The sequence below is a fragment of the Dipodomys ordii genome, unplaced genomic scaffold, assembly GCF_000151885.1.
Source record: "Dipodomys ordii isolate 6190 unplaced genomic scaffold, Dord_2.0 Scaffold5, whole genome shotgun sequence".
Lineage (NCBI taxonomy): Eukaryota > Metazoa > Chordata > Mammalia > Rodentia > Heteromyidae > Dipodomys > Dipodomys ordii.
This window is the reverse complement of record NW_012267221.1, coordinates 20,320,425-20,335,958: the sequence shown is the minus strand read 5'-3', so window position 1 is coordinate 20,335,958 and position 15,534 is coordinate 20,320,425. Positions and strand designations below refer to the sequence as shown.

The window sequence follows — 15,534 nt, the reverse complement described above, 5'->3', positions numbered from 1 at the left end:
ACTCTGGGCCTGGGCGCTGTCCCTCAGCTCTTCAGCTCAAGGCTAGCCTCTACCACTTGAGCCACAGCGCCACTTCTGGCTTTTTTCTTTCTTTTTTTTTTATGTGGTGCTGAGGAATCGAACCCAGGGCCTCAGGCCTGCAAGGCAAGCACTCTACCACTGAGCCACCTTCCAATGAGATGTATAAGACATTATGTTGAAAAACGAACTTCACAATTTAGGCAGGGGTATGGGGGTGGGGGTACGGGGAATGTAGTCTTGGAGATGGGAAGGAAGTGATGGTAGGGGAAAAACAAAGGAGGAGGCAACAATACTTGATAAGAAATGTACTCATTACCTTGCTCATGTGATTGTAACCCCTCTGAACAGTATTTTCACAATAAAAAACTTATTAAAAAAAAGAAGAGTCTCACAGGGACTTTCTTGCCTGGGCTGACTTCAACCTCAGTACTCAGATCTCAACTTTGTGAGTAGCAGGGATTACAGGTTTTAGCCTCCAATGCCCAGCTTGAATTTGTATTTCTAGGTTGGCTTTGAACCCAAATCCTTAAGTCTCCTGAGTTACTAGCTCCTAACTTAGACTTCAAATTAATGCCTAATAACAAATCAGAAGCTAGTAAAGTGCATCTTTTTTATTAAGTTTTTTAAATTGTGAAAATATGGTATAAAGTGCATCCTAATATGCCTTTTTTTTGGTGCTGGTCCTGTGCTTAAACTCAAACTCAGGGCTTGGGTCTTGTCCCTGAGCTCAAGGCTAGCACTCTACCAGTTGATTCACAGCTCTACTTCTGGCTTTTTGATGGTTAATTGGAGATAAGAGTCTCACGGTCTTTTCTGTCCAACTGGCTTTGAACCGTGATCCTCATATCACAGCCTCCTAAGTAGCCAGGATAATAGGCCTGAGCCACTGGCACCCAGCTCAGCATATTGTTGAGACAGGGTCTTACTATGTAGCCCAGGCAGGCCTTGAACTCTAGATTCTCCAGCCTCAACCTCCTGAGTGATGGGATGCCTGATATATATAGCTTGCATGTGTTTTTAAATATTTGTTAGTATTATTTTAATTGGCTTATAAATTGTATAAAATAATGAGTTTCATGAATATTTTCATATATGTATATACTTTGCTAAGTGTAGTTTTAATTATTATTTAAAATTTTGTTAAGTTATCTTCAAGTAGTTGTACAAAGAAGTTCCCATTCTACAAAACAGTATGAGTACAAAGTATCTGACAACATTGTCACCCATCTCTCTAGTTTTAATTGTTTTAAAATATTTATATATGGAAAATTATTTTCTCATGTTTTTCTTGAGATTTGCAGTTGAGGCCCATGATCCGATAGTTGAAGCACTAGTAACAGAAGCATGGGAGAGACTGGAAAGGTAAGTACTATAAATTCATTATAACATCACAATTATCTTTTTTAGAGTTACCATAATGAACTCTTACAGTGAGATTTCACAGAAAAGGCAATAAAAATGTTACTTCTAGGGGCTGGGAAGGTGGCTCAGTTGTGGAGGTGTGATTCCTCAGCATCAGATAAATGGAAAAAGCCGAAAGTGGCACTGTGGCTTAAGTGGGTAGAGTGCTATCGTTGAGCTGAAGAGCTGAGGAACAGCGCCCAGGCACAGAATTCAGGCTCTATAATGGAAAAAAAAAAAGTTCTAATCTAAGATAGTTTTTTTCCCTCTCTTTCTTTCTCTCTCTCCCTCCCTCCTTCTCTCTCTTTTTTCCTTCTTGTTTTTGATGTCAATACAGTGGCTTGCACTCTGGGTCTGGGCACTATAACTTTTTTTACTCAAGGCTAGTTCTTGACCACATGAACTACCACTGGCTTTTTTTGTTGATCATGGTCTTGAACTCAGGGCCTGACACTGAGTTTTTGGGGGGTTTTTGGTCTGTTGTGGGGCTTGAACTCTGGGCCTGGGCACTGTCCCTGCGCTCTTCAGCTCAAGGCAACGCTCTCCCACTTGAGCCACAGTGCTACTTCCGGTTTTCTAGTGGTTTATTAGAGATAAGAGTCTCATGGACTTTCCTGCCCGGTCTGGCTTTGAACTGAGATCCTCAGATCTCAGCCTTCTGAGTAGCTAGGATTATATGCGTGAGCCACCAGTGCCTGGCTTGTCTGTGAGTTCTTGCTTAAGGCTACTAGTGCTCTACCACTTTGAATCATGGCATCCCTTTTGGTTTTCTGGTAGTTTATTGGGGATAGGAGTCTCATGGACTTTCCTGCCCAGACTGGCTTCATGCTATCATTCTTAGATTTCAGTCTCCTGAGTAGCTAGTATTATATGTATAAGCCACTAGTGCCCAGCTTACTGTTTTTGTTATTATTATTATTATTACCTAGTTGTACAAAGGAGTTACAATTCCATATATGAGGTTATGAGTACAATACTTCTTGGTCATTGTCATCCTTTACCTTTTATTTTCTACTGCATCATGTTTTAATTAAGAGTAAATGTTATATTTATAAGATTATGTCTTTGTTGCTTTGTATGTCCCTCCCCCCATGGTATAACCCCTGCTTTCACTGTATTTGATGTTGGTATATGTGGAGGGGAAGGGAAAAAACAAATTGTTAAAACAGGGATACAGGAGGACCCATTGCAACAATGAGATGTACACGTCGTTTGTAGAAAAACGAACTTTACAACTTTGGTGGGGGGGGTGAGGGAGAGGGTGGAGGATTCGAAGGGATGGGTAAGGGAAACAAAGGAGGAGGCTACAATGCTTGATAAGAAATATACTCATTATCTTGCTCATGTAATTGTAACCCCTCTGTACAGTATTTTCACAATAAAAAAATACGTTTAGGGCTGGGAAGGTGGCTCAGTGGTAGAGTGCTTGCCTTGCATGCATGAGGCCCTGGGTTCGATTCCTCAGCACCACATAAGCAGAAAAGGCCAGAAGTGGCGCTGTGGCTCAAGTGGTAGAGTGCTAGCCTTGAGCTGAAGAGTTGAGGGACAGCGCCCAGGCCGAGAGTTCAGGTCCCATGACTGGCAAAACAAAAAACAAAAAACGTTTATAAAAAAAAAGAGTAAATGTTAATGACCTATTTTTTATTTATTTATTTTTGTCAGTTGTGGGGTTTGTACTCTGGGCCTGGGCACTGTCCCTAAGCTCTTCAGCTCAAGGTGAGCGCTGTATCACTTGAGCTACAGCACCACTTCCAGTTTTCTCCTGGTTAATTGGAGATAAGAGTCTCACAGACTTTCCTTCCGGGTCTGGCTTTGAACTGTGATCCTCAGGTCTCAGCCTCCTGAGTAGCTAGGATTATAGCATGAGCCACTGGCACCTGGCTAATGATCTAATTTTTTTATTTCCTTTAATAGGTTTGATATGAATGTGCTGTCAATGTTTTCCACATGCCTAGCAGATCAGCATTTGTACTGTAGTCCATTAATGGGAGAAATAGCTGCTATTGTAAATAGGAACTTAGAAACCATAAAGGATTTAAGGTAAATTGATTTAGACATTTTCTGTTGGAGTATAAAAGGTACTGAGCTTTGGATGTAGATACACATTTGCCAATCTTAGTTTTGTCTAATTAAGTCTCAAAAGTCCATCTATGACTAATTTTCCTCTTGAAAATTTGTCTATAAAGCAGTGATGGTAATACTTTGCATTTTATATTTTATAAAATGCAACACAGTATTATTGAGATATGTGACTAGTCTGAGATTTTTAATGCTTCTTAAATGTTTATTGAGTGAAGAAATAGTGTCACTCCATGTTTTTTAAACTCTTACTGTTATATATTGATTTTAGTCTACCATGAAATACTAAGAATTATGCAATCATTTGCTAGTAGCAAACATTTTGCTAAGACTTTGCTTATACACAGAAAAGATACAAGAAAGTCAACTTCTAGGACTGGGAAGGTAGCTCAGTGGTAGAGCGCTTGCCTTGCATGCCTGAGGCCCTGGGTTCGATTCCTTAGCACCACATAAGCAAAAAGAAAAAAGCCAGAAGTGGCGCTGTGGCTCAAGTGGTAGAGTGCTAGCCTGGAGCTGAAGAGCTGAGGGACAGTGCCCAGGCCCAGAGTCCCCCCCCCAAAAAAAAAGAAAAAAAAAAAGAAAGTCAGCTTCTAAAAAGATACAAAATGAGACTTTTAATATAATATTCATAGACTGATGGTCCAATTTGATTTCTGAGTGAATTTCACCAGAATTCTTAGCATCAAGTAGTTTTATTTATAGATTGAAGTATTTTATATATTTAATGAAAAATATTGTTTTCTTTCTTTTCTTTTTTGTACTGATCCATAGGGCTTGAACTCAGGGCCTGGGTGTTTTCCTGGAGCTTTTTTGCTCAAGGCTGGTGTGTTACCACTTGAGCCACAATTCCCTTTTTGGCTATTTTAATTGGAGATCAAAAGTTTTGCCTGCCTGGGCTTACTTCAAATTGTGATTCTCAGATCTCAGCTTACTTAGTACCTAGGATTACAGATAGGAGCCACCAGCATCTGGTTTATTTCACTGTTTTTCTCTAAAGCATGTGATCACTGAGAAATCTGAATTCAAGTCCCACTAATATTTAAAAGAAAACAATTATGATAGAAAACAATATGTTTACTACTACTTTTTCAGGTCTAGATATTTAGTTCTAGAATTGATCAGTTTTGTTCAATAATGTAAAATCTTTGTCATTTTTCTTCTTCAGGTCCTTGTCTGTCTTGATGGTCAGCATATCTGCTTTAATATCACGGTGTTTTCAAGAACAATTAGTGAAAAAAGCAGAGCTACTTTTTGACACTGTAGATGCTTCCAATGTCAATGTTTCAAGAAGAATAGTTCAGTTTCTTCGAAATGTTAAACATAGTTATTATCCACTATTAGAGAAATGTAATAAAGTGTTTTTAAGCAATATAAACCACCTTAATTTGGATTCTATCAGTAAAATACTTGGTTTCTATCAAGTTCTGCAGTTCCATAGTTTTGAATTTACTATAATGGCTAAAAAGAGGCTATCAGAGATGATTCCTCTGTCTGATCACCCTGATAACTTTGTAAAATTGTTTGTCACATTGGGACCAATAGCAGGACCTGAAGAAAAGAAACGGTAAGTTCAGTTTCAAATGCTTTACTTTTCCTGGTGGGAATATATACAGCTTTCATGCTTAGGCCTCTTTATCTCTAGAAGGAACAAAAATCAAATAATCCTCACTGCTTAGCTCTTTGTTTTTATTTTATTATTTAATTTAAAAAGTGTAGTTCTGAGGATCGAAACTAGGGTCTTTCATATGCCATGCCTGTGCTATACCAACAAAGCTGTCTCTGAATCTTTTCATTAAATTTTAATTTATTTATTATTTTTACTTCTGTTCTATGTCAAGTCCCACTACATAGCTCAGGCTGACTTGGAACTTGCTAAGAACCCTAGGCTGCCTTCAAACCAGCTATCTTTCTGCCTAAGCTTCCCAAATAGCGATTATTACAGATGTATACTAGCATTTCAAATTAATTTTTTTTTTTTTTTTTGCCAGTCTTGGGGCTTGAACTCAGGGCCTGGGCAGTGTCCCTGAGCTTCTTTTGCTTAAGGCTAGCACGCTGTTACTTCAGCCACAGTGCCACTTCTGACCTTTTCTGTTTAAGTAGTACTGAGAAACTGAACCCAGGGCTTCATGCCTGGCAGGCAAACACTGTACCACTAAGCCACATTTCCAGCTCCAAATTAATTTTTTTTGATAATTCTTATTTGCATCTTCAACTCTTAATGTACTATTATATTTTAAAAGGTGGTCAATAAATCTCTGGTGCTCAACCAATTTATTCTCCTTTCCTAGGCCATGTGACTGGAGTTAACACAGGCGTAATATTCCCTACCTAGTAAATGTCAAAAGTAGAGCTATTGGTCAAGTGATAAAGTGCTAGCCTTGAGCAAAGAAGCTCAGGAATGGCACCCAGGCCCTGAGTTCAAGTCCCAGACTGGCACCAAAAAAATGCAGTTTTGTTGGATATGGTAGATATAGAAATACTGTTCTTGTTATATGAAGATGAACAAATGTAACATTAATATATAAATATTACTGACACATGAAATTAACATTTCCTAAGTTGATTGATTGGATATGACACACAGCATAAGATTTCTCTAGTCAGCCTACAACTGTATAGGATATTTAGAATTATAGTAGTCTTTCTTGTTTTGTCTTGCCTTTTCCTTTCTTTTTCATTTTTTTTTCTTTTTGAGATGATTTTACTATGTAGACCAGACTAGACTAGTTTGGAACATAGTAACCTCCTGCCACAGCCTCCTTAGTGTAAATTCATTTAAGTAGGGGTTCTAAGAGCTGAAGAATCTACATGATTACTTATAATTTTTTTTTAGGAATCCATTGAATTATTTGAAAAAATTTAGGGGTATATATTGAGTTTGTATAGAAACTGGATGATTATTCCATTTTATAAGAGGTTTGAATTGGTTCAAAATATATGCATACATAGAAATATAATGACCCTCCTTTATAAAATTGATATACACTATTAAAAAAAAATGGCCTGGGCTGGGAAGTTGGCTTAGTGGTAAAGTGCTTGCCTAGCATGCTTGAAGCTCTGGGTTTGATTCCTCAGTACCACATAAACAAAAAAGCTGGAAGTACCACTGTGGTTCAAGTGGTTGAGTGCTAGTCTTGAGCAAAGTAGCTCAGGAACAGTGCCTAGGCCCTTAGTTCAAGCCCCAGCACTGGCAAAAAAAAAAACAAAATTGGCTAGCCAGGTGCTAGTGGCTCATACCTGTAATTCTAGCTACTCAGGAGGCTGAGATCTGAGGATTGTGGCTCAAAGCCAGCTTGGACTGGAAAGTCTGTGAGATTTTATCTACATTTAACCACTAGGAAACCGGAAGTGGTGCTGTGGCTCAAAGTGGTAGAGTGCTAGTCTTGAGCAAAAGAGGTCAGGGACAACACCCAGGTCTCAAGTTCAAGCCTCACAACTGACAAAAGAGAAAATAAAAAAGCAGGGTTGGCTGCTGATGACTTGTGCCTATAATCCTAGTGACTCAGGAGGTTCCTGTTTTCAAGGAATATATTTCAATTAGGAGAAAAGTAAGTTTACTAATTACATGTACTCTTATTGGAATTAGAAATAACATATATAAATATCATTATAGTACAGCATAGCTTCTATTAGGTACTAAAATCAGTGTATATGCAGTAAGTGTTGTGAGTACAGATGTGAAAGACAAATGTAATCTGAGGTGGTTGAGAAATGCTTTGGGAAAAAGCTGGGTTTTACACTTTTGTTGTTGTTGTTGTTGGTCATGGGACCTGAACTCTGGGCCTGGGCACTGTCCCTGAGCTCTTCAGCTTAAGGCTAGTGCTCTACCACTTGAGCCACAGCGCCACTTCTGGATTTTTTTCTGTTTGTGTGCTGCTGAGGAATTGAACCCAGGGCCTCATGCATGCAAGGCAAGCACTCTACTACTGAGCCACCTTCCTAGCACCTGGGTTTTGTGTGTGTGTGTGTGTGTGTGTGTGTGTGTGTGTGTGTGTGCATGCAAGGCAAGCACTCTACTACTGAGCCACCTTCCTAGCACCTGGGTTTTGTGTGTGTGTGTGTGTGTGTGTGTGTGTGTGCGCGCCTGTCTAGGGGCTTGAACTTAGAGTCTGGGCATTTTCCCTAAGCTTTTGTGCTCAATGCTATCGCTTTACCACTTTGAACAACAACTCCACTTCTACAATTTTTGTTGGTTGATTAGAGGTAAGAGACTCACTGAGTTTATTGCCTGGGCTAGCTTTTGAACCATGATCTCAGATCTCAGCCTCCTGAGTAGCTTGGATTACAGGCATAAATCACCAACTCCCAACTCATAATTCTGTTTTTTGTTTTTGTTTTTATTGTTATTGTAGAGGTGATATACAGAGGGGCTATAGTTACATAAGTTAGGTAATTAGTATATTACTTTTTGAGCAGTCTCATCTTTTCTCTCACTTTCCAGCAAAGTTCTGGTTTTTAATTAAAACAGTGTATTATTAGATTATACTGGGACCTTAATTACTTGCAAGGTAACTACTTTTCTTTATTTAATGTTTTATGTTAACCCCGAATAAGAGGGGAGGTAGAATGAGAAAATTAGAATTACAAAGGAATTCAATTTTATCTATATTATTTCTTTCCTGTTTCTTTCTTTTTTTTTTTTGAGGTCCCGTTGTGGGGCCTGAACTCTGGGCCTGGGCACTGTCCCTCAGCTCTTCAGCTCAAGGCTAGTGCTCTACCACTTGAGCCATAGCGCCACTTCCGGCTTTTTTCTTTTTGCTTATGTGATGCTGGGGAATCGAACCCAGTGCCTCAGGCATGCAAGGCAAGTGCTCTACCACTGAGCCATCTTCCAGCCCCTCCTGTTTATTTCTTTTCCTGTATAATTACCCAAGAATTGTTTTATTGATAAAGTAATTTTTCAGTTTTTCAAGCTGATTCTAATTTTAATTCTAATTCTTCTAGACTTCAGTCAACTCTGTTATTGATGTCAGAGGAGCTGACCAGCCAGCAAGCCTTGGCAGTGGTGGGAGCAATGGAAGCTATGGAAAGCAGAAACTCACATTTGATTAAAAAGTAGAGTTTCCTGAAGTTCATATTGTTTAGTTGTTACTTATGAGTAACTGTCTTCTATAATTGTTTCTTTGAAGAAATAAGGAATTGTCCCTTAAGGCATTAATTTATGTTAAGATTTGTTATTTCACACTAGAGTTATCAAAACCATTTATAGCAGCTTTCATTTTATTTACTACTACTATTCTCAAGCAGAACACCATAATAACGTTTCTACAGAACAGGTAACAACTATATGAACTTGAATTGTTCCATCACAATGTTACCTTGAAGCCATATTGCCATACATTGGCTTGTGTTATCACTGGAGATTTAAGGAGAAAATCTATAGAATTGAAAAAATATACATATATATATATATATATATATATATATTGCAAAATTATATATGTGTATATTTTATTATAATGTGGTCCTTTATTTTAATATTCCTTCTGTTCCATTTCCTTTAACTGATTTCTTATTTATTTATTTTATTTTTGTTGGTCATGGGTCTTGAACTCTGGGCCTGGGTGCTGTCCCTCAGCTCTTCAGTTCAAGGCTAGCGCTCTACCACTTGAGCCATGGCACTACTTAGGTTTTGTGGTGGTTTATTGGAGATAAGAGTCTCATGGACTTTCCTACCCGGGCTGTCTTTGAACTATGATCTTCAGATCTCAGCCTCCTGAGTAGCTAGGATTACAGGCATGAGCCCTGCTCTTATTTATTTTTTTAAAGTTTTTGCCAGGGTTAATTTTAGTAATTTAAGTTTAAAGTAAGGAGAGATAGAAAAAGAAACATTTCTTGTTCCCCTCAACTTACTGCCTTTTAGTATTTCCCACTACTTTTCTTTGAGGATGGGACTGTGCTGGGAATAGCTCTGCTTTGTGGATTTAGGGAAGAAAATAAATGACTTTTGCTAATTGTTTATAACGTTTGATAAGAGATTTTTGTTAGGAAAGGGATCTAAAATCTGATGTCTGTTCTGATATGTATTTTACTTTGAAACTAAAAGTTTTAACTCTTACTATTTATAATTGAACATTTTATTAGTACTTTATTGATGCTCTTATTTCATTAATTTTAGTTGTTAACATTTCTATCATGTTGAGATAATTCTGGAAGAGCAGAAAATCTTGTCTCATTCATTGCTGTTTCTCCAGCTTAGAGCAGCTGTCATGAATGCTTTCTGTGAATGTTTGATAAATAAGTAAATGAACTGGTTATAATAAATGGTCTGTTGTTCTCTTTAGAATTGCTTCCGTTCTGCATAAATATTTGGATAACTATAAGCCGCTAGAGTTATTGAGGATAACTCAAGCATTGATATTTCTACAGTTTCAAAGTAAGGAGCTTTTTGTGAAACTAAGAGACTTACTGCTTAGGTAAGATTAATAGAAGTATTTATGGGCTGATGGTACATCTTAAATGGAATATTTGTCTAGCAAACTAGAGGTCCTGGGTTCAATTCCTAGTACTGAATTAAGAAAAAAAAAAGAAATATTTCATTAGAACTGAATTTTCTAATTTAGCAGCAATTTCTTTTTGCTGGTAATGGGAGTTAAACTCTGACCTCTGACATTCACTTGGTTTTCTGCTGATGGCTAGCACTTTACCACATGAGCTATACCTCCAGTCCAGCAGTTTGTGTTTTGGTTTTCTACCAGTACTGGACCTTTGCTTGGGTGACATGCTGATACACTACCACTTGAGCCACAATGTCAGCTGTTTGGTTTAATGTACAGAGTTGCTAAAAACTTTTAGAGGCAAAATTTAGTAGCTGTGCCTCAGTGGTAGAGTGCTTGTCTGTTATGTGTGTTTTTCTGTGTTCAATGTGTAGAATCTCTCTAACACACACACACACATATATACACATGTTTACACACATACACACATATATAAAGTGATGATGTTAGTAAAAAAAGGTATTTTCACATAGAATTTTCCCTTTGTTATTTAAAATTATATTCTTTCCTATGGATATAGCATTTGCATTACAGTTAGAAAATTATCCAGTTTTCTGTTGAGTTTTTATTAGGCTAAAATTATGATTTTCCATTAAATATTTTTATTTTAAGTTAGAATGGGGACTAAGGATGTAGTTCAGTAATATAGTGCTTTACTAGTATGGATGAGGCCTGGGTTCAATCTCTAGTGCAGGAAAAAAAGAAGATTCTGTATCTGAAATGAGATTCAAATCAGATTGACTTTTAATAGTACTAGGTTCAGATTAATCTTTTTCCCCTCCATTTTCCATTACTAATTTAATTTCATATTATGATTTCTGAAAGAGCAGGCATGAGAGACTCTCAACTACAGTCAAAAGGATTTGTATCATGATAAATTGATACACTCTTAGGATTAAGAAGGATTTGAACTAAAGAAAAAGAACTAATGTTTTATCAGATGAAAGTTTAGCAGAAATGGCTTGGTTATTATTAAGATGATTATATGCATACTTACTGCTTCTTCTTTCTGTGATTAGAAATAATGAAATCTAAATAGTAGGAATCCTGATGTATCTTTATAATTTAAAATTTTGTCACAAGCCAGGCACCGGTGGCTCACGCCTGTAATCCTAGCTACTCAGGAGGCTGAGATCTGAGGATCATGGTTCAAAGCCAGCCCTGATGGTAAAGTCTGTGAGACTCTTATCTCCAATAAACTATTAGAAAACTGGAAGTGGCACTGTAGCTCAAGTGGTAGAGCACTCGCCTTGAGCTGAAGAGTGCAAGGGCAGCACCCAAGCCCAGAGTTCAAGCCCCACGACCGACAAAAAAAAAACAAAAACACAAAAGCTTTCTTTTTCTTTTGTGGTACTGAGGATTGAAGCAAGGGCCTGATGCATGCTAGGCAAGCACTCTACCATTCTATTGTGCTCCCAGCTCCACTGAAAGTATTTTTGGGTCATTGACTAACATTGAAAACTTTATTTTTTACTTTTTTTGGGTCCGGTTGTGGGGCCTGAACTCTGGGCCTGGGCGCTGTCCCTCAGCTCTTCAGCTCAAGGCTAGTGTTCTACCATTTGAGCCACAGCGCCACTTCTGGCTTTTTTTCTTTTTTGCTTATGTGGTGCTGAGGAATCGAACTCAGGGCCTCATGCATGCAAGGCAAGCGCTCTACCTCTGAGCCACCTCCCAGCCCAACATTGAAAACTTTAAATGAAGTTATACAAAAATTGTAGATGCTTCATGCTTTATAATTACCTTTCCTTGGCTAGGGGCATGGCTTGTGCCTGCCCACCAGGCTTGAGACATAAGTTCAAACCCCAGTACCACTCAAAACAAACAGTTACTTCAGTGTGTGCAATTTCAGGTTGGTATTAGAAGGAATGTGCCAGGTGCTAGTGACTTATACTGCTAGTCCTAGCTACTCAGGAGGCTTATATCTGAGGATTATGGTTCAGATTGAGCCCAGGTAGGACAGTCCCAAGGCTCTTAACTCCATTTTACCACCAAAAAGTTGGAAGTTAAGCTGTGGCTCAAGTAGTAGAGTGCTAGGTAGCCTTGAGCATAAAAGCTCAGGGACCGCCCTCAGTCCCTGAATTTAAGCCCCAGGACCAGCCCCCACACACAAAAAGAATGTAATCTAACTAAATCACAAAAATGTTTTATTAGTACCTACTGAAAGCAGCTCTGAGAATGGAGAGTTCATATACTAGAATATGTCTGTTGTCTTTAACTTAATGAAGATAACCCAAATAAAATATACTTACCTCTTTCTCATTCCCAGGATTAACTACTATTTCTTGTTCTAGCTATGAGTTTGTTTTGGCTTGGTACTTTGTATAAATGGAACATGTAGTATGTGATTACTTGTGTCTGAATTAAGTAAATTTTTCTTTTTTTGGTTTGGTCGTGGGGCCTGAACTCTGGGCCTGGGCACTGTCCCTCAGCTCTTCAGCTCAAGGCTAGCGCTCTACTACTTAAGCTACAGCACCACTTCCGGCTTTTTCCTCTTGCTTATGTGGTGCTGAGGAATCGAACCCAGGGCCTCATGCATGCAAGGCAAGCGTTCTACCACTGAGCCAGCTTCCCAGCCCCTGAATTAAGTAAATTTTAGATCATTTCTTAGGTTACTAGATATGGATTTATATAAAATGATATAATTATTTGTGGTTCACACCTGTAATCCTAGCTACTCAAACTCAGAGGCTGAGATCTGAGGATCACGATTCAAAGCCAGCCCAGGCAGAAAAAGCATGTGAGACACTTCAGATCTTCAATTAATCACCAAAAAGCCAGAATTGGAGCTATGGCTCAAATGGTAGAGCACTGGCCCTAATGGGCACCAGTGGCTACTCAGGAGGCTGTGATCTGAAGATCATGGTTTGAAGCCACCTTAGGCAGAAAAAGCTGTGAAATTTATCTCCAATTAACTACCAGAAAAACAGAAGTGGCACTGTGGCTCACAGTGGTAGAGTGCTAGCCTTGAGCAAAAAAAAGCCCAATGACAGCGCCAAGGCCCTGAGTTCAAGTCCCACGACAGACAGACTAAAAAGAAAAGTTTGTTAATAATGAAAATACCTATATCAAATTGTATCCTTGCTAGCACTGAATATTACTTTCCTATGCTAATTTAATAATTCCAAAGTCACTCAAATTTGTGTTTAATTTAGATTATTTCCTACTTCTGAACCTAAAGATACTTAAAAAACTCCTAGTCCTAGTTTTTGATTTGTTGTTATAGTTGTTTTGTTTCTTTTTTATTTGGAGGTAATGTGGTTTGGACTTAGAGTCTTGTGGTTGCTAGGGGGTTCCTCTATTAGTTGAGCTATGTCTCCAGCTCCTTTTGATTTTGTTACTTTTTGAATAGGATCTTGTTTTTTACCTGTGCTGTCCTGGACCATGGTGTTCCTATTTATGCTTCCTATGTAGCTGGGATGACAGATGTGAACCACTGTGGTTAGCGTCTTACTGACTGAGATGCAGTCTCCTGCACTTTTTCCTCAGGCTGACCATGAACTAAAAGCCTCCTGATCTCTCAGCTTCTGAGTAGCTAGGATTACAGGTGTGTGTCACCATGCCCAGTTATTTGCTGTTTTGATAATTACTGTCTTTGTGGTGGGAAAGTTACCATGTGAATTTGGGAAAGGAGGAGTAGAGAATCTCGTCTGTTAGGTGTGTATTTTAAGATTGGACTTTCTGTATATTAGACACGAGAAGGGAAGCAATATCAAATGATCACTGTATATCAGGGCCTTTGCAAGGTCATGCTAGAGCCTGATAGTTCTTACTAGAAATTGAGTTCAAATCCTTCCTCAGTAATGGCACAAGAAACATTCTTTTGACAGTTGATCCTTTTTGTTTCTTCATAAAAAAATTCAGAACAGGGCTGGAAAGGTGGCTCAGTGGTAGAATGCTTGCCTTGCAGGCCTGAGGCCCTGGGTTTGATTCCTAAGCACCACATAAGCAGAAAAAGCTGGAAGTGGCTCTGTGGCTCAAGTGGTAGAGTGCTAGCCTTGAGCTGAAGAGCTGAGGGACAGTGCCCAGACCCAGAGTTCAGGCCCCATGACCGGACCCAAAAAAAAAAAAAATTCAGAACATTCTTTAGGACATCTGGGGATTCTGTTAGTCATCTTTCATGACTTGCCATCATTGAACTTATTGAACTCCTTTTAAGTTAATTTTTATTTTAAGCTTTCCTTACCTATCAATGAATAATCAATCAATCAATCAATCTATCTATCTATCTATCTGTCTGTCTGTCTGTCTGTCTGTCTGTCTATCTAATCCTGGGGCTTGAACTCTGAGCCTGGGTGCTGTCCTTCAGCTCAAGGCTAGTGCTCTATCACTTGAGCCATAGTGCCACTTCCGGTTTTCTGAGTGATTTATTGGATGTAAGAGTCTCACAGATTTTTCTTACCTGGCTGGCTTTGAACCGGGATCCTCAGATCTCAGCTTCTTGAGTAGCTAGGATTACAGGTGTGAGCCACCGGCACCCAGCTAATAATAATAATTTTATCCGTGTTTTACTATTTGATATAATTGAGAACTGAGATGTAATAAATTTAAATTTGTAGCTTCATATATTTTTTGTTTCTTGTTGCTGATGTATTTATCTTATTCTTTTTCTCTCTTTATAGTTCTTTGAAAGTCAGTGTGATACCAAGTGAGGTTTCCATTCTGGTCTGTGCCATTTCCATGCTTCCTTCTCCTCACATAAGTGAAGAGGGGACATCCCGAATTGAAGCTGTTTTACCACAGTGTAACCTCAGTGAACTGGATGATTTTGCCTCTTCTATTTTAAGATGGATTCAGTATGATCACAGGTGTTCGACTAGAATTACTGGGAAACAGCTGAAACTACTTCAAAAATTAGATCTTCATGGTCTTCAGATATTACAAGAAAGAAGCAATTTTAATATGTTTTGGAAGGAACTTAAATATATAAAAGGAGACTGGCTTTGTGAATCACTTCTTGAGGAAACAATTGATACTTTACAGCATTTGATGGATGAAATTAATTACACAAACATTTCTGGAGTTGCCTCTTTTATTTCTAGAACTAACTACCTCAGTAGTCTACTTCTGGACAGAATAGCCTCAGTGGTGGTTCAGCAGATTGAAAAGGTGAAATTAAATGTTATATATTAGTTTTATATATTTTTAACTTCTACAAACATAATTTTAAAAATCCTAAGTACTTTCAGAAGTTAAAGTTGGAAGTTTAAAAATAAACTGGTGTAGATGCAGTGACTTAAGTCCGTACAAGTTATTTCAGAGGTGGAAAGTGGGAAATCATGGTTCAAGAACAGCCTAGATAGGCACAATGATGATAGGTGCTGTCCTCCTAGCTACATAGGAAGCATAAGTAGGATAGCCTTCCAAACCATGCTAGTAAAAAGACAAGACATTAAAAAGTAACTAAAAGAAAAAAGGGCTGGGGGCATAATCAGGTGGTAGAACACCTGCTTAGCAAGTACAAAGCCCTATGTTCAAACACCATTTCTACCTTTTTTTTTTTTTTTTCCGTTCATAGGGCCTGAACTCTGGGCCTGGG

The 15,534-nt window shown here is 38.4% G+C and overlaps 1 protein-coding gene across 1 annotated transcript in view; it reads left to right on the top strand.

The window, feature by feature from the left end:
• The window catches only part of Fastkd1 (FAST kinase domains 1), a 36,602-nt gene that overhangs the window by 5,766 nt on the left and 15,302 nt on the right, over nucleotides 1-15,534 (top strand). Inside the window, exons 3-8 of the mRNA XM_013027369.1 lie at nucleotides 1,315-1,383; nucleotides 3,337-3,462; nucleotides 4,667-5,065; nucleotides 8,446-8,556; nucleotides 9,786-9,917; nucleotides 14,618-15,104. Of these exons, the coding sequence (XP_012882823.1) occupies nucleotides 1,315-1,383; nucleotides 3,337-3,462; nucleotides 4,667-5,065; nucleotides 8,446-8,556; nucleotides 9,786-9,917; nucleotides 14,618-15,104 (1,324 nt within the window). The remainder of the gene's footprint in view (nucleotides 1-1,314; nucleotides 1,384-3,336; nucleotides 3,463-4,666; nucleotides 5,066-8,445; nucleotides 8,557-9,785; nucleotides 9,918-14,617; nucleotides 15,105-15,534) is intronic.